This window comes from Ranitomeya variabilis, chromosome 2, assembly GCF_051348905.1.
Source record: "Ranitomeya variabilis isolate aRanVar5 chromosome 2, aRanVar5.hap1, whole genome shotgun sequence".
NCBI lineage: Eukaryota > Metazoa > Chordata > Amphibia > Anura > Dendrobatidae > Ranitomeya > Ranitomeya variabilis.
The window spans coordinates 1,077,644,545-1,077,664,599 of NC_135233.1; the positions used below are offsets into that span (position 1 = coordinate 1,077,644,545).

Sequence of the window (20,055 nt, forward strand, 5' to 3'; positions counted from 1 at the left end):
TGGGAATGTGAGACACATCCTGCAAATTCGACCAAACTTATTATGCAATAATTGATGTTTTGACAACATTGGCAGTTTCCCCTTGTTTGGTTTAGTTCATCCTCACTCATTTTGTGCGCCGCGGTCAACCAATCACAAGCCGGGAGGCTGGACACGCGCGCATTTTAAAATTTTAAAATGGGCGCGTGTCCAGCCTCCCGTGACGTCCCGGCTTGTGATTGGTTGCGCCGCGGTCAACCAATCACAAGCCGGGAGGCTGGACACGCGCGCATTTTAAAATTTAAAAATGCGCGCGTGTCCAGCCTCCCGGCTTGTGATTGGTTGATCGCGGCGCAACCAATCACAAGCCGGGACGTCACGGGAGGCTGGACACGCGCCCATTTTAAAATGCGCGCGTGTCCAGCCTCCCGTGACGTCACGGCTTGTGATTGGTTGCGTCTCCCATGTGACTGCGACGCAACCAATCACAAAGCCGGGACGTAATTTTAAAATCCTTAAGGACCTGAAATTACGTCACGGCTTGCTGTGATTGGTTGCGTCGCCCATGTGACTGCGACGCAACCAATCACAACGCCGGAACGTAATTTTAAAATCCTGAAGGACCTGAAATTATGTCACGGCTTGCTGTGATTGGTTGCGTCCCGGTCACATGGGCGGCACGCAACCAATCACAAGCCGGGACTCACGTAAAGGAAAGAAAAGCGCGAATTTTAAACAAAGAACGCTGCCACTTCCCTCGGTAAGGTGCAGGCTGCGTCGGAGAGGTGAGTATAGCAATATTTTTTATTTTAATTCTCTCTTTTACACATTTTTACATTAATGTTGTTTCGATACCGATACCCGATATCACAAAAATATCGGATCTCGGTATCGGAATTCCGATACAGCAAGTATCGGCCGATACCCGATACTTGCAGTATCGGAATGCTCAACACTAGAGATGAGTAAATCTTTTGAAATTTGAATTTGCCAACTTCAACAAATTTAATTTGCGGTGAATAGATTCTCATATATTTTAAAGCTGAAATGCTTGTAATTTGTCATAAAATACACATGGAGGAGAGGAGAGAGAAGACTGCTGACCATAGGAGCTTACTCTCTACAGGAGAGAGAGAAAAGGGACCATGTTGACCATAAGAGCCAACACTCTATAGGTAGGAGAGAGTAATGACCCCACTGACAATAACAACTTACACTCAACAGAAGCGAGAGAAAGTAAGGACCCTACTGACCATAAGAGGTTACGCTCTACAGGCAATAGAGAGTAAGGACCCTACTGACCAAAAGAGCTTACAGTTTACTGAAGAGAGACTTACCTATTGACTCTGGAGATGGAAAATAACTCTGCCGTACATTGTGTTCCATGGTGACCTTCTGATCTGTGATGGCTCAGGTACTGTCCAGCACTGTACAAGGTATGATAAGATGCTAGATGTCATAGCTTCAGGGCATTATTGGGAGGCCCACTGCAGCACAAAATATGTTTGCTCACTTTCTGATGCTTCAGTAATGTGGGAAATGGTGCTGAGAAAATTGTGAATTTTTTTCAAATCATGAATCGAATATTAAAATATTTGATTTTGCATGAATTGCAAGCTTCAGTAAATTCAACTCTATCCACTCTGCTCATATCTAGTTGAAAGCTACATCTCTTCTGATTTTTCACAGTTATAGAAAAGATAAGGTTTTGATGCGAACTCTGCTTCAGGAAAATGGCCGCCGCGATCTCCATCTGCGCACGCGCGGCATCCCACGACCATTTTCCTGAAGCCGCGGCCAGCAGAGCGGCGCTTCTGCGCACGCGCGGCCAAAGGAAGATGGCCGCCCCCACCGATCACCAATGAAATAGCGCACATCGCGATCTTTTGACTCCTGTGCAGTGGATTCGGGACCTTGGGCATGCGCACACCACTACGCCACCAACGGAAAACTAAGCAAGATCTGGGGGAAGACACCACGCCCATCTGACCAGACCAGCCTGATTGACAGGCGAAAACGACTACTTTGGTAACGTCCACAAAATACACTATTGCAATGCACAGCTCAGGCCCTATTTAACAGTATTTTTATCTCATACGGAAAAAAACGCGGTGACAGGTTCCCTTTAAGCCCTTGAAATAGATCAGCTTGTTTGTAATGACTCTATATAATATATGAGTTTCACTTTTTGTATTGAAGAACTGAAATAAATTAATTTTTAGATGATATTCTAATTTAGTGAGAAGCACTTGTATAACTTGAAAATTGAATCTTCAGATAAATCAGTCTTTGGTTTCTCAGTTTTTTGCTTTATTATCAACCTTTTTTGCTATATCGCCTTTTTTTTGCACAGGCTTTTCAGTACATCCAATAAATATTTCTTGAATCTAACTGGCATTCCTTTAATTATGAATACTGAAGTGTTCTTAGATGATATACATGAAAACCTAGCAATAGAAGGGTTGATTGCCTTATTTCTGTGTTGCTGCTAGGACAATAAGAATAACTTAATAACTTGTTTTTCTTGTGTTAATCTTCTAATACTCATTTCTAGGTAAGTGTTGTTTTATCTGTAATTATGTGTAATTCATACAACCCATTATTCATAGTTTTCTAATGCCTTTCATGTATCTTCACATTTTACAGCTCTCATGTTGACCATGGACCTGGTCGTTGTTCTCCTCTCAGTGGTTGTCATCCTATTTTTGGCCACAGCTTTTAAGAATCGAAAACAAGGAAATTACAAAAATTTTCCACCTGGACCAAAGCCTTTGCCGATCATTGGGAATGTCCTCATGATGGACACAGGAAGACCCCATAACACATTTATGCAGGTAAAACTTTGCCATTTTTTAATTAAAAAAACATCCCACTGCAACAAGATGTAACTAATCCAGATGGACACTAAGTACAATAACTCACCTCCTGGTAGTGTGCTCGCTGTCAGGATTCTCCAATAATGTCCATGAGGCCGGGGTCATATTTGCGAGTGTGAGTCTCTTGCATTAATACCCGGCACTGCCACCGGCACTGGAGTGTGCGGCTGCATGTATATCTATGCCAGGTATTGAGGCAGGAGACTCGCTCGAGTTTCTCGCATCACACTCACAAGTGTGATCCCGGCCTTAGAGTGATTTTCATACATGCAGTCACATAAAGACTAGAAGTGCTCGTCCTTGCTCTGCACACTTTTATTGCGAGCATGTCTAGTCAGAATTGAGGGCAAGTGTGCAAATCATATACTCGTGGTCACTTGACCACCTGGTTACACAGGCAATACCGTAGAATCCAGACAGCACGCACACCTCAGGCTGTCATCATTCAGATATTGCAGACTTTTATCCCAAATTTGGACAACTTGTTTAAATGTGAATGATTTTTTAACAATTGTGGCTCAATGGTTTGCACTGTAGCTTTGCAACGCTAAAGTCCGGGATTCAAATCGCATCAAGGACAACATCTGCATGGAGTTGATATTTTCTCCCTGTGTTTGCATGAGTTTCCACTTGGTGCTCTTGTTTCCTCCCACACTCTAAGGACTCACTGATTTGAATTGTGAGCCCTAACGGAGACAGTAATAAAAATGTATTTAAAGAGATATGTAAATTAATGGCGCTAAATAAAAGAGCAAAATAAATTAATAAAAAATGTGACACTTTGTTCACATTTGCTTCTGATTCTCAGTTACAAAATGTGAAGATTTAGACACAGTTCCACATTTCTCTCTGTGGAAGCTCCAGACAGTCAGGGCCGCCATCATGGCATTACTGCCTTTACTACTGTATGGCACCTGGTGATTAGAAGCAGAAAAGGGGGCCCGAACACGCGGGCAGCCCGGTCCGCTTGGGCCCCCCTCTCTTTTGCTTCTCCTCATCGGGCCCCTGGACATTTTGTTCAAGGCTTCTGAACACCCAATGCATAGCAGCACTGGGGTGTTTTAAAAATACACCTACAGTGTTGTTAATGCATCTGGCAAATGTAAATTGGCACTGTACCTTTAAGCTGCGGCCGACCCGGGTGCATCGTGGTCCTTCCTGACATCAGATGCTGCTCCACTTCCTCATTCTGGAGCAGAGCAGTGTGCGGTGTGTCACGTGGGGGCGGACGGCAGATGAGAGCAGGTGGAGGTGGTGAGCAGGGTGAGTTTACCTCTCTTCAGTGATCCCGTCTGCTGAGCTATATCTAATACTATCCTGTGTGATACTGTCTGCTGAGCCATCTATCTAATCCTCTCCTGTGTGATACTGTCTGATGAGCCGTGAATCTAATCATCTCCGGTGTGATACTGACTGCTGAGCTGTGTATCTAATCCTATCCTGTGTGATACTGTCTGATAAGCCATGTACTGTATCTTATCATCTCCGTATGATACTGACTGCTGAGCCACGTATCTAATCCTCTCCTGTGTGATACTGACTGCTGAGCCATGTATCTAATCCTCTCCTGTGTGATACTGACTGCTGAGCCATGTATCTAATCCTATCCTATGTGATACTGACTGCTGAGCTGCGTATCTAATCCTCTCCTGTGTAAAACTGTCTGATAAGCCATGTATCTAATCATCTTCTGTGTGATCATGTCTGCTGACCTGTGTATCTAATCTTATCCGGTGTGAAAGTCTGCGGAGCTGTGTATCTAATCCTATCCTGTGTGATAATGTCTGCTGAGCTGTGTATCTAATCCTATCTTGTGTGATACTGTCTGCTGAGCCGTGTATCTAATCCTCTCCTGTGTGATACTGTCTGCTGACCTGTGTATCTAATCCTCTCCTGTGTGATACTGCTGAGCTGTCTATCTAATCCTCTCCTGTGTGATCATGTCTGCTGAGCCATGTATCTAATCATCTGTGTGATACTGACTGCTGAGCCATTTATCTAATCCTCTCCTGTGTGATACTGTCTGCTGAGCTGTATCTCATTCTCCCCTGTGTGACCCCGTCCGGTGGGCACTGTGGTATAACCCCTTCTCACTGTTGCAGGTTGTGGGTGGTCTTGGAGGTCGTCGCTTTTTCCGTTCTCTTCTTCTGACTGGGGGTGATGGATGAGCAGGCAGAAGGCAGCGGGCGGACGAGAAAGGTGAGGTGGCGGGTGGACGAGCAAAGTGAGGCGGGCAGGCGGACGAGCAGGGGGAGTCTCTCCGGTGAGAAGAGGCTTCAAGTGGCTCACTGTGGCTGCGGCTTGACTGGTATCGTGTGGCTAATGAGGGAAGGCTAGTGGTGATTGAGGGCTGCATCCAACAGGGCCCAGGGGGAGGCTACTGGATGATCCTGACCTGCTGCAAAACCAAATGCCCAATTATAACAACAGGCAGCAGTGCTCAGGATCATCCAGTAACTTATAAGTTTTGGTTGGGGTTGGGACGAGGGGTGGGGAATTATTGATGGGAGTCACCCTGCCAGGGCCGTGGGGTACCCGGTACCGGGTCCGGTGTTCACAGGGAGATTTCACGGTGGTGACCCAGTCCATGGCCCTGGGCGCCCATGTAAAAGGGAAAGGTCTTTAAAGGGAATAAAGTTTATGGGGTGATGTTATGGCAGCTAGATGGTATAACTTCACAAAGGTGAAGGGTATCCCCAGGGCTCCCGGTGTGTAGATGGAAGATGGTCAGTGGTGCAGTAAAGAATGAGGACACAGGGTTGCAGTCTCTTTACCTTGTTTACTGAAGACTTCAGGCAGCCACAGTCCAGGGCACCAGATCACAGGGCAGGCAGGGTCCGGCCGGCTTGGAGGCAAGTTAGGAGTCCCCTTACCAAGTGGAAGATTAAAGTCTTCCTCTAGTGCCATGGTATTGTAGTTCCTTACTTCCTATGACTTCACGTAAGGTCCTCACAGATGTTCGCTCTCTGTCCCCCGTATAGGATAGGACATAACCCGTATGACTGGTGGTGACTTGAGCCTTTTTACAAGGACTCTAGCACACCCCGGGCTCTATAGGTGTCACCATGCCTCCTGGGTATTAGGGAGGACAGGTAACAGTTCAGCTGTCCTGATGGTCTCTGATGTAAGTCGTAGATGCCCTTACAACCTCGGTGTTCCGGCTACCGGTCTCTGTGTCTCAGTAGGAGGCACCCCGCTCGTGGCTTGACTCCCACTGGTATCCTCTCCTGTGCTTCTCTCTTCTGCACGCTCACTGCAATATATTTGGCTTTCGTATAATCTCTTTCCAGGAGCTGCAGCACTGCGGCTACACAGCTCCGTACACCTTCTTCTGCTACAGACTGCTCCAGTCTGTTCCCTGGCAAGAACTAACTCACTTTTTCTACAAACTACCATATGTATGGGGAGTCACCTAGTAAATAGGATCAAAAGCTCCCTCTGGTGACCTGGAGTGTGAACATGTTGCATGTTTGTGTTTACCTGGTGACAATTATCCCTTCTTGCCTCCGAGCGTAACGTCACTCTCCCCATGAGGAAAGCAATGCCACTGTTAACGACCAGGACCCTGGGGCGCCACAGATGCAAGTGGGTATATATGATCGGGAAACCTCTTTAATATTATTATGGCAGTGTAATTTTTGGAATGGGGCTATTTGTCTGTGCTCACACAGCAGTGCATGGACTGGGCGTCGATCCCCTCACCAGTATCCTCATACATGCTGTGAGGCTGCTGAGTTCATGTCAGGAGACCCATAGCCATTCCATTCACCGCGGTCCAAGTGCAGACTGATATTCACAAGAAGTGGAGCTTTTCCAAGAGAGGGCAGAGGAACTGTGGAAGGTTCGAGGGGTGGAGGCGGAACTGGGGTTGGAGCCTGGGCGGAGTTTCACGGGGGCCCTGAAATTCCAAGTGGCAGCCCTGTAGGTAGGTAATCCATCTCCAATCCTGCTCCTGACTGTTCTCCTGTTCTATTTTCCCTGCTGCTTCTAGTTATTAACTGATGCCTTTTCTGAGGATCATTCTCAGCAGCCATGGCTCTATACATCTTTGCATCGGGAAGAGTCAGATGATCACTTATATTTTGTGACTCTGTAAAGCAACCAGGGTGGTAGTCATGGCAACTGGGCTGTAGTGTTCCCACACCCTGGTGCCTCACCAATGCAATGTAATGTCCCTTCTGCTGCACGTGCAGCATGCACAGCAGAACACTGACATCAGTTGCTGAAGTCCCCTCATGCTCTGTCTATCTGGCTTCAGACCCACAGATCCCACAAATCACTGTGGACTCCATGTTCATGCTCAACAGTACAACTTTACTTAAACACAGGGTTTTTGTCACTGATGCCATACAGTTCCTTTGCAGAGTCAATCCTGAGGCTTTCCCTGAAAATCTCTGTTCTTCCTGTTGATCAGCTCTGGCCCCCTGGACAATCTCTGTCCCACCGGGCAATCTCTGGCTCTCTCCCAGACAATCCCTGTCCCTTCTGCGACTCCCGTGGTTCTAGGTCCCCCAGCTTCCTTCCATTCAACTCATCTGGACTGAATAGGAGAAGGTAGAAGGCTGGCCATCTCAGCTGAACTAATCCCAGCCTTAGGCCCTGGATCCTTTTGGGGTGGGTTACCGATGAAGGTGGTGACTGCTAGCACTTTTATCAGCCTGGGGCCCCTTCCTGCCATAACAGCTTTATCCCCATGGCTGGCAGACTGTCACTATTCACTGCTGCATCCTGACTGAGCTGAACCAGTAAGTGCCTCACTATATCCTCAATGCTCTGCACTGCACTACACCATAACTCCTCCTCACTGGAAAACCTCTATGCTGTATTTTCCTAAACTAATATGCCTATTCCCTATCTTTAATGTGCCCCACTATTCTAATCCCACTATTGACCTATGATATCCCTACTTCTTTACATAACACACATCACATTATAGTACATAAATAATACGGCATCAATACATTAACATTACTAAACGTCAAGGTGCAGCACGTAATATATGTGTACATTTTTCACAGGGGGAAAACACCTGACAGACTTTGTCACCTCCTACAACTCAGTACTGTATGCACATCCATAACAATCATTGATGGTTTCTGTCAAATAGTCTTCTCTACTGCCTTTTCTTACAACTATTCGTTACTTATGACTGTTCACATGAAGGTTCCTATTGGTGGCATAGATAGCAGTGAAAGACCATGGAGAGGGGTAAGGCTCCTAAATCTCAGGTTTAGATTCAACAAGCAGAACAGCATGGAGCACTAAATTTCCTATCAAGATGATTGACACAACAACAAATCTTGGTGAACTCCTTTAAAAACCAAGATTATCCACTGGTCATCTTTTGTATCCATTAGAGATGAGTATACTGCAAATAGACAGATTATCTTTAATTCGGTTGGAAAATGTGATTTCCAGATACAAGAGCATAACAAGCAGAGAGGTAAAAAATACATTATCCAACTTGAAACCTCACATGTCCTGGCATCGGAGCCTCCATTCTTCCTCTGGCTCACTTCCTCCATACGGTTCCAGACTTCTCTTCCTTTTGTAGTCTTCTTCACTCTTCGTTGCTTCACATGACATTATGTCATGTGTTTCTCCATGACATCATGATCTCACTGGAGTTCCTGCCAGCACCAGAGGTGGCATTGAGTGAAGATAGTAGAGAAGACTGGATACGGAGGTAAAAATGCAAGCATACAGAGAACCAGATAGTTAGCTGGTGAATCAAGAAAGTTGAAATGCAAGGTCAGTATAATTATTTATTAATTTTTGTTTTCTATCCATTCCCTAGATCACTGTTTTCCAATCTCCATTCCTTGCGGCCCCCAACAGAACATGTTTTCAGGATTTTCTTAGATGAGAGAACCTGTGGCAATTTCTGTTGCCTTTATAATAATTGCATCACCTGTGCAATACTAAGGAAATCATCAAATCATGATCTGTTGGGGGCCTTGAGGTGTGAAGTTTAGGAAACACTGCCCTAGACAGAATCAAACAAAATGGCAGCCAACGTATCACTATTTTGTCTTGATTAAAAAATATTTCAGGATATGGGTAATAGATTCTGTGATGGGATGTCTGGGGAACTAGTCTTGATGTGGAGTTGGTAAATACTTGTTCCTCTATGTGGAGCTATTAGTAACTGCCCGAAGAGGTTATTGCCTTCTTTTGGATCAACATGTTAGTCTATAGGTTGAACTTTGTGGACTTAAGTCTACCTTCAACCTTAAAAACTATTAAACTATGAAAAACTGAGGGTTCATGTGAAGTCAAACATTTTGTGAAATTCAAAAGAAATTTGATCCACCTCAAATCGATTCACACAACTCTCGTAACCATCTTATGCTAGATCTGGCACTGTGCTGTGGTTTTCTATTATGAACATACACCAAAATCTAGATGTGAATAAACTCGTATTGGGTGTTTAGATGTGATTACATTTAACTTTAGATCAGAAAAATGGGCATAAGCGCTCACATTTATATTTCTATGACTAATTCCTCTAAATGTTAGCTAACCATATTAAGATTCCTAAAATAGGTGTTAGTCTCCCATGATCTATAACGTCTACTGTAATGTCTACCTCCGATAATGAGTGAACATAAAAAAGGGTAAAGCACTTTCAGGAAATTGGTGATTGTATGATCATTCTTGTATTCACAGTTGGCTAAGGAGTATGGCCCAGTCTTTAGTATCCAGATAGGAATGTCAAAATCCATCGTCTTATGTGGTTATGATACCATTAAAGATGCTTTCGTCAACAATGCAGACTATTTTGCAGAAAGGCCAGATGCACCATTGTTTTTAGAGGCTCTAAAAGGCTATGGTAAGTCTTTGTTTTATTTATAACATTTTTTTAGCTTGTTATTAACAATGTTCTCTGTCTTAAACACTCATCTATTAACTAGAAAAAACTGCTATAAAGAGAATAACCTCCTTGGAGAACCAGTCATGTTCATGTATTACATCAAGATGATCTTGATTTCATAGGGCTTTGTGTAATGCCTCTTTTCTCTTGTGGTGGCACAGAAGATGAGTTGAGTGGCTGCTGATTGGCCATTATGTAATTGCTTTATATTGGCACAGAGAGTAGAGTAAGTCCATGGAGAAATCATGTGTGGTGGGGTTAGGATATATCTGCAAATGTTCTGGACCAGAGGATAGAGGTCTTTGAAGTCTAATACCAGTTCTACTCCTCCTATATCTACATCTGAACTTATATATTTGACTGAATTTGGAATCTAAAGGATAACTAGAAAACTCAACTAATTAAAATTATTATAAAAATATATATTTTTGGGCTCTCTTCTTTACAGGTTTTAATTTGGTTTCCGGTCCACCAGATAATTTCTTGGTTTTGTGATGGACCTGTCAAGCCTTAAATATCAATTTTAGTACATATTGCTTGTCCATCCCATCATCTTTAGGTATTGTATTTTCCAATGGAGAGAACTGGAAAGTGATGAGAAGATTCACACTCTCCACACTACGAGATTATGGAGTGGGAAGGAAGACCATAGAGGACAAGATCATTGAGGAGACTGAGTATTTAATACAAAAGCTGAAATCATATGAAGGTGAGTAATGTAGTATGTCACCTGGGAAAATACTGCGTCTAAGGTTGATCAATTATACATTAAAGCCAAATACAGTGGTGTGAAAAAATGTTTGCATCCTTCCTGATTTCCTATTATATTCCATGTGTGTCACACTTAGGCCTTGTTGACACGTTGCTAATTTTACCTCGGATCTGCTGCGTTTTTGATGCTGCGGATCTGCAGCAGATTTCCATGTGGTTTACAGTGCCATGTAAACCTATGGAAAACCCAATCCACTGTGCACATGCTGCGGAAAAAAACGCGTAGAAATGGAGCGTTGTTTTTTCTGCAGCATGACAATTCTTTGTGCGGATCTGCAGCATTTCTGCACCCATTGACTTGCATTGAGTAGGGCACATCTGCAGCAAAACTGCAGATGTAGAAAAGATCTGCAATTTAGCTGCGGGGGAAACGCTGCAGATCAGGAGGAGGGAAGTGTGTGGGCAGAGTGTGGGAGGAGACTGTGCATGTCTGTGTGTGTGGCGGGGTCTGCGTGTGTGTGTTGGTCTGCGGGGCTGTCGGGGGACTGTGCGGGGCTGTCGGGGTCTGTGTGGGCTGTTGGGGGTCTGCCTGGGCTGCCAGGAGCGTTGTTTTTTCTGCAGCATGTCAATTCTTTGTGCGGATCTGCAGCATTTCTGCACCCATTGACTTGCATTGAGTAGGGCACATCCGCAGCAAAACTGCAGATGTAGAAAAAATCTGCAATTTAGCTGCGGGGGAAACGCTGCAGATCAGGAGGAGGGAAGTGTGTGGGCAGAGTGTGGGAGGAGACTGTGCATGTCTGTGTGTGTGGCGGGGTCTGCGTGTGTGTGTTGGTCTGAGTGGCTGTCGGAGGACTGCAGGGGCTGTGGGTGTTCTGTGCAGGCTGTTGGGGGTCTGTGCAGGGCTGTTGGGGATCTGTGTGGGGCTGCCGGGGCATCTTCTGGGGCTGTCAGGGGTCAGCCAGGGCTGTCAGGGGTCTGTGTGGTCTGTCAGGGGTCTGTGTGGGGCTGTTGGGGGTCTGTGTGGGGCTTTTGGGGGTCTGCCGTGTCTGTCGGGGGTGTGTGTTTGTGCAGGCATCATCTGATAGGACAACAAGTCCCATCGGGCTATGCCTGCTACAGTGACAGTGATTGACACATTAGCCAATGATGGGACAGTAGTAGTCCCATAATCCGGCTAATGTGTTGAATGTAAAAAAAAAACACAAACATACAACAGTACATACACCATACAACATATAACAGAACATACAACATACAACATACACCAGTGCATACAACATACAACAGTACATACAACATACAACATACACCAGTGCATACAACATACAACAGTACATACAACATACAGCATATAACATAACATACAACATACAACAGTACATAAAACATACAACATATAACAATAAATACAACATACAACATACAACAGTACATACAACATACAACAGTACATACAACATACAGCATATAACATAACATACAACATACAACAGTACATAAAACATACAACATATAACAATAAATACAACATACAACATACAACAGTACATACAACATACAACAGTGCATGCAACATACAACATAAAACAGTACATACAACAGTACATACAACATACAACATACAACAGTACATAAAACATACAACATATAACAGTACATACAACATACAACATACAACAGTACATGCAACATACAACATACAACAGTGCATGCAACATACAACATACAACAGTACATACAACAGTACATACAACATACAGCAGTACATACAACATACAACATACAGCAGTACATACAAAATACAACATATAACAGTACATACAACATGCAACATATAACAGTACATACAACATACAGTACATGCAACATATAACATACAAAACATACATACAGTACATTCATACACTACATACAATACATACCTATAGACATACAGTACATACAACATAGAGCACATACTCACCATCATCTTGTCACCTTGATCCCCGAAGCCATAGTCACCTGTAAAAAATATAAAAATAACAAACAGTATACTCCCTGATCCGCAGATATCCAATTAAAACGAGTGTCCCACGACTGTTGTGAACTCTGTTTCCGGGCTCCCTCCTGTGGTCGTGAGTGGTACTGTGTGAGTTCTCTCTTTGGGCTCCCCCTGGTGGCTCTTTTGTTATTCTGCAGGTTTCTGGCTGGGATCAGCTATCTCGTCATTTGCTAGTCAGGTTTCCTATTTAATTCACCTGGTCCTTCATTCCTTGCCTGTTGTCGTTGTATTCAGTGCTATTCTGATTGCTCCTGTCTACATCCGTTATCAGTCTCTTCAAGAGAAGCTAAGTTTTGTTTTCTTATTTTTGCTCATCTGTGTTCAAGATGTTTCCCTAGTATATGATGTGTTTGGTCCAGCTTGCTAATATGTGATATCTCTGCTTGCTGGTGCTCTGGGGTGCTGAGTTGCTCCCCCCACATCGTTAGGTGGTGTGGGGGTTCTCGCATTCTCTGCGTGGATATTTTTGCATAGGGTTTTTTACTGACCGCACAGATCCCTTGCTATTTTCTGCTATCTAGCGTTAGCGGGCCTCATTTGCTTAACCTGTTTCATCTCTGCATTTGTCTTTTCCTCTTAACTCACCGTTATTATTTGTGGGGGGCTTCTATATCTTTGGGGTTATTTCTCTGAGGTAAGTGAGGTCTTTACCTTCTCTCTAGGGGGTAGTCAGTTTCTCAGGCCGTGAAGAGACGTCTAGGATTTCAGGAAACGTTCCACGGCTACCTATAGTGTGTGCGGTTAGGATCAGGTTTGCGGTCAGTCCAGTTGCCACATCCCCAGAGCTCGTCCTATTATTTTCTACTTAGCTGGTTAGATTTGTGATCCTAAGCCACTGGGGATCATGACACACGACAATCTCCCGTGGAGAGCAGCCACATCAGATGCGACCGCTCTCCAGGGGCTCCAGGAATACAATGACGGAAGGTATCCTTCCACAATGTATTCCTCCGCCACTGTAAAAAATAGTCCCTAGTCTCACTTGTGGCACTGCTGTGTGGGAAAATTCCCACGCAGATTTGCCATAAAGTGAGACCCTGAACTAAGGTAACCTCAGTGATGCACTGATCCGCAGATATCCAATTAAAACGAGTGTCCCACGACAATCTCCCGTGGAGAGCAGCCACTTCAGATGCGACCACTCTCCAGGGGCTCCAGGAATACAATGACAGAAGGTATCCTTCCACAATGTATTCCTCCGCCACTGTAAAAAATAGTCCCTAGTCTCACTTGTGGCGCTGCTGTGTTATGGTTCTCAATGGCAAGAGAACATAGCCCAGCATACATAGGAACTAGCTCTTCGAAGGATGGAAACTTAAACTGACCATGAACTAAACCTGCCGCACAACTAACAGTAGCCGGGTAGCGTAGCCTGCGTTTTATCCCTAGACGCCCAGCGCCGGCCGGAGGACTAACTAATCCTGGCAGAGGAAAATATAGTCCTGGCTCACCTCTAGAGAAATTTCCCCGAAAGGCAGACAGAGGCCCCCACATATATTGGCGGTGATTTAAGATGAAAATGACAAACGTAGTATGAAAATAGGTTTAGCAAAATCGAGGTCCGCTTACTAGATAGCAGGAAGACAGAAAGGGTACTTTCATGGTCAGCTGAAAACCCTATCAATACACCATCCTGAAATTACTTTAAGACTCTAGTATTAACTCATAACATCAGAGTGGCAATTTCAGATCACAAGAGCTTTCCAGACACAGAAACAAAACTGCAGCTGTGAACTGGAACAAAATGCAAAAAACAAACAAGGACAAAAGTCCGACTTAGCTGGAAGTTGTCTGGTAGCAGGAACATGCACAGAAAGGCTTCTGATTACAATGTTGACCGGCATGGAAGTGACAGAGGAGCAAGGTTAAATAGCGACTCCCACATCCTGATGGGAACAGGTGAACAGAGGGGATGATGCACACAAGTTCAATTCCACCAGTGGCCACCGGGGGAGCCCAAAATCCAATTTCACAACAGTACCCCCCCCTCAAGGAGGGGGCACCGAACCCTCACCAGAACCACCAGGGCGATCAGGATGAGCCCTATGAAAGGCACGGACCAGATCGGAGGCATGAACATCAGAGGCAGTCACCCAAGAATTATCCTCCTGACCGTATCCCTTCCATTTGACCAGATACTGGAGTTTCCGTCTGGAAACACGGGAGTCCAAGATTTTTTCCACAACGTACTCCAACTCGCCCTCAACCAACACCGGAGCAGGAGGCTCAACGGAAGGCACAACCGGTACCTCATACCTGCGCAACAATGACCGATGAAAAACATTATGAATAGAAAAAGATGCAGGGAGGTCCAAACGGAAGGACACAGGGTTAAGAATCTCCAATATCTTGTACGGGCCGATGAACCGAGGCTTAAACTTAGGAGAAGAAACCCTCATAGGGACAAAACGAGAAGACAACCACACCAAGTCCCCGACACAAAGCCGAGGACCAACCCGACGCCGGCGGTTGGCAAAAAGCTGAGTCTTCTCCTGGGACAACTTCAAATTGTCCACCACCTGCCCCCAAATCTGATGCAACCTCTCCACCACAGCATCCACTCCAGGACAATCCGAAGATTCCACCTGACCGGAGGAAAATCGAGGATGAAACCCCGAATTACAGAAAAAAGGAGACACCAAGGTGGCAGAGCTGGCCCGATTATTGAGGGCAAACTCCGCTAAAGGCAAAAAAGCAACCCAATCATCCTGATCTGCAGACACAAAACACCTCAAATATGTCTCCAAAGTCTGATTCGTCCGCTCGGTCTGGCCATTAGTCTGAGGATGGAAAGCAGACGAGAAAGACAAATCTATGCCCATCCTAGCACAGAATGCCCGCCAAAATCTAGACACGAATTGGGTTCCTCTGTCAGAAACGATATTCTCCGGAATACCATGCAAACGAACCACATTTTGAAAAAACAGAGGAACCAACTCGGAAGAAGAAGGCAACTTAGGCAGGGGAACCAAATGGACCATCTTAGAGAAACGGTCACACACCACCCAGATGACAGACATCTTCTGAGAAACAGGAAGATCCGAAATAAAATCCATCGAGATGTGCGTCCAAGGCCTCTTCGGGATAGGCAAGGGCAACAACAATCCACTAACCCGAGAACAACAAGGCTTGGCCCGAGCACAAACGTCACAAGACTGCACAAAGCCTCGTACATCTCGTGACAGGGAAGGCCACCAGAAGGACCTTGCCACCAAATCCCTGGTACCAAAGATTCCAGGATGACCTGCCAACGCAGAAGAATGAACCTCAGAAATGACTTTACTGGTCCAATCATCAGGAACAAACAGTCTACCAGGTGGGCAACGATCAGGTCTATCCGCCTGAAAATCCTGCAAGGCCCGCCGCAGGTTTGGAGAAACGGCAGACAATATCACTCCATCCTTAAGGATACCTGTAGGTTCAGAATTACCAGGGGAGTCAGGCTCAAAACTCCTAGAAAGGGCATCCGCCTTAACATTCTTAGAACCCGGTAGGTATGACACCACAAAATTAAACCGAGAGAAAAACAACGACCAGCGCGCCTGTCTAGGATTCAGGCGTCTGGCGGACTCAAGATAAATTAAATTTTTGTGGTCGGTCAATACCACCACCTGATGTCTAGCCCCCTCAAGCCAATGACGCCACTCCTCAAAAGCCCACTTCATGGCCAAAAGCTCCCGATTCCCAATATCATAATTCCGCTCGGCGGGCGAAAATTTACGAGAAAAAAAAGCACAAGGTTTCATCACGGAGCAGTCGGAACTTCTTTGCGACAAAACCGCCCCAGCTCCGATTTCAGAAGCGTCGACCTCAACCTGAAAAGGAAGAGCAACATCAGGCTGACGCAACACAGGGGCGGAAGAAAAGCGGTGCTTAAGCTCCCGAAAGGCCTCCACAGCAGCAGGGGACCAATCAGCAACATCAGCACCCTTCTTAGTCAAATCAGTCAATGGTTTAACAACATCAGAAAAACCAGCAATAAATCGACGATAAAAGTTAGCAAAGCCCAAAAATTTCTGAAGACTCTTAAGAGAAGAGGGTTGCGTCCAATCACAAATAGCCCGAACCTTGACAGGATCCATCTCGATGGAAGAGGGGGAAAAAATGTATCCCAAGAAGGAAATCTTTTGAACCCCAAAAACGCACTTAGAACCCTTCACACACAAGGAATTAGACCGCAAAACCTGAAAAACCCTCCTGACCTGCTGGACATGAGAGTCCCAGTCATCCGAAAAAATCAGAATATCATCCAGATACACGATCATAAATTTATCCAAATAATCACGGAAAATGTCATGCATAAAGGACTGAAAGACTGAAGGGGCATTTGAAAGGCCAAAAGGCATCACCAAATACTCAAAGTGGCCCTCGGGCGTATTAAATGCGGTTTTCCACTCATCCCCCTGCTTAATTCGCACCAAATTATACGCCCCACGGAGATCTATCTTAGAGAACCACTTGGCCCCCTTTATGCGAGCAAACAAATCAGTCAGCAGTGGCAACGGATATTGATATTTAACCGTGATTTTATTCAAAAGCCGATAATCAATACACGGCCTCAAAGAGCCATCTTTCTTAGACACAAAGAAAAAACCGGCTCCTAAGGGAGATGACGAAGGACGAATATGTCCCTTTTCCAAGGACTCCTTTATATATTCTCGCATAGCAGCATGTTCAGGCACAGACAGATTAAATAAACGACCCTTAGGGTATTTACTACCCGGAATCAAATCTATGGCACAATCGCACTCCCGGTGCGGAGGTAATGAACCAAGCTTAGGTTCTTCAAAAACGTCACGATAGTCAGACAAGAATTCAGGAATCTCAGAGGGAATAGATGACGAAATGGAAACCAAAGGTACGTCCCCATGCATCCCCTTACATCCCCAGCTTAACACAGACATAGCGTTCCAGTCGAGGACTGGGTTATGAGATTGCAGCCATGGCAATCCAAGCACCAACACATCATGTAGATTATACAGCACAAGAAAGCGAATAATCTCCTGATGATCCGGATTAATTCGCATAGTTACTTGTGTCCAGTATTGTGGTTTATTACTAGCCAATGGGGTGGAGTCAATCCCCTTCAGAGGTATAGGAGTTTCAAGAGGCTCTAAATCATACCCACAGCGTTTGGCAAAGGACCAATCCATAAGACTCAAAGCGGCGCCAGAGTCGACATAGGCATCCGCGGTAATAGATGATAAAGAACAAATCAGGGTCACAGATAGAATAAACTTAGACTGAAAAGTGCCAATTGAAACTGACTTATCAAGCTTCTTAGTACGCTTAGAGCATGCTGATATAACATGAGTTGAATCACCACAATAAAAGCACAACCCATTTTTTCGTCTAAAATTCTGCCGTTTGCTTCTGGACAGAATTCTATCACATTGCATATTCTCTGGCGTCTTCTCAGTAGACACCGCCAAATGGTGCACAGGTTTGCGCTCCCGCAGACGTCTATCGATCTGGACAGCCATTGTCATGGACTCATTCAGACCCGCAGGCACAGGGAACCCCACCATAACATCGTTAACGGCATCAGAGAGACCCTCTCTGAAATTCGCCGCCAGGGCGCACTCATTCCACTGAGTAAGCACAGACCATTTACGGAATTTTTGGCAGTATATTTCAACTTCATCTTGCCCCTGAGATAGGGACATCAAGGCTTTTTCCGCCTGAAGCTCTAAATGAGGTTCCTCATAAAGCAACCCCAAGGCCAGAAAAAACGCATCCACATTGAGCAACGCAGGATCCCCTGGAGCCAATGCAAAAGCCCAATCTTGAGGGTCGCCCCGGAGCAAGGAAATCACAATCCTGACCTGCTGAGCAGGATCTCCAGCAGAGCGAGATTTCAGGGACAAAAACAACTTGCAATTATTTTTGAAATTTTGAAAGCAAGATCTATTCCCCGAGAAAAATTCAGGCAAAGGAATTCTAGGTTCAGATATAGGAACATGAACAACAAAATCTTGTAAATTTTGAACTTTCGTGGTGAGATTATTCAAACCTGCAGCTAAACTCTGAATATCCATTTTAAACAGGTGAACACAGAGCCATTCCAGGATTAGAAGGAGAGAGAGAGAGGAAGGCTGCAATATAGGCAGACTTGCAAGTGATTCAATTGAAAGCACACTCAGAACTGAAGGAGAAAAAAAAAAAAAAATTTTTCAGCAGACTTCTTTTTTCTCTCCTTTCTCTGCCAATTAATTTAACCCTTTGTGGGACGGTCAAACTGTTATGGTTCTCAATGGCAAGAGAACATAGCCCAGCATACATAGGAACTAGCTCTTGGAAGGATGGAAACTTAAACTGACCATGAACTAAACCTGCCGCACAACTAACAGTAGCCGGGTAGCATAGCCTGCGTTTTATCCCTAGACGCCCAGCGCCGGCCGGAGGACTAACTAATCCTGGCAGAGGAAAATATAGTCCTGGCTCACCTCTAGAGAAATTTCCCCGAAAGGCAGACAGAGGCCCCCACATATATTGGCGGTGATTTAAGATGAAAATGACAAACGTAGTATGAAAATAGGTTTAGCAAAATCGAGGTCCGCTTACTAGATAGCAGGAAGACAGAAAGGGTACTTTCATGGTCAGCTGAAAACCCTATCAATACACCATCCTGAAATTACTTTAAGACTCTAGTATTAACTCATAACATCAGAGTGGCAATTTCAGATCACAAGAGCTTTCCAGACACAGAAACAAAACTGCAGCTGTGAACTGGAACAAAATGCAAAAAACAAACAAGGACAAAAGTCCGACTTAGCTGGAAGTTGTCTGGTAGCAGGAACATGCACAGAAAGGCTTCTGATTACAATGTTGACCGGCATGGAAGTGACAGAGGAGCAAGGTTAAATAGCGACTCCCACATCCTGATGGGAACAGGTGAACAGAGGGGATGATGCACACAAGTTCAATTCCACCAGTGGCCACCGGGGGAGCCCAAAATCCAATTTCACAACACTGCTGTGTGGGAAAATTCCCACGCAGATTTGCCATAAAGTGAGACCCTGAACTAAGGTAACCTCAGTGATGCACTGCAGGAGCCATTGTCTCCTGTCAGTGTGTCACTGAAGGTATGTAGAATAGTAACATCACTCGATGTCACTGTTCTATAGGGGAGATTGTCGTCGGACACTCGTTATTAATTGGACTGCGTCGGAGAGGGAGTATAAAGTTTATTATTTTAAATTTTTGAAGGCGAGCGAGTATGGTAAGTGTAGTTAAATTAAGAATACTAAAATACTTTTTTCTGGCTGTGTCTTTAGTTTTTTTAACCCTTTCACTGCTAGGATTAATAATGGATAGGCATCTTATTGACGCCTCTCCTTTATTAACCGGGCTTAATGTCACCTTACATTAGCAAGGTGACATTAACCCCTTATTACCCCATATCCCACAGCTACAAAGGAGTGGGAAGAGAGGGGCTAAGTGCCGGAATTGGTGCATCTTACAGATGCGCCATTTCTGGGGCGGCTGCGGGCTGGTACTTGTAGCCGGGGGGCCAATATCCATGGCCCTTCTCTAGGCTGTGAATATCAGCCCGCAGCTGTCTGCGTAGC

General features: G+C 45.0%; 1 protein-coding gene across 1 annotated transcript in view; it reads left to right on the forward strand.

The window, feature by feature from the left end:
* The first annotated feature begins 2,639 nt into the window (after positions 1-2,639).
* LOC143808705 (cytochrome P450 2K4-like) overlaps positions 2,640-20,055 on the forward strand; it is a 110,761-nt gene continuing 93,345 nt past the window's right edge. The window contains exons 1-3 of the mRNA XM_077291635.1: positions 2,640-2,813; positions 9,525-9,687; positions 10,289-10,438. Coding sequence (XP_077147750.1) covers positions 2,640-2,813; positions 9,525-9,687; positions 10,289-10,438 — 487 coding nt within the window. The remainder of the gene's footprint in view (positions 2,814-9,524; positions 9,688-10,288; positions 10,439-20,055) is intronic.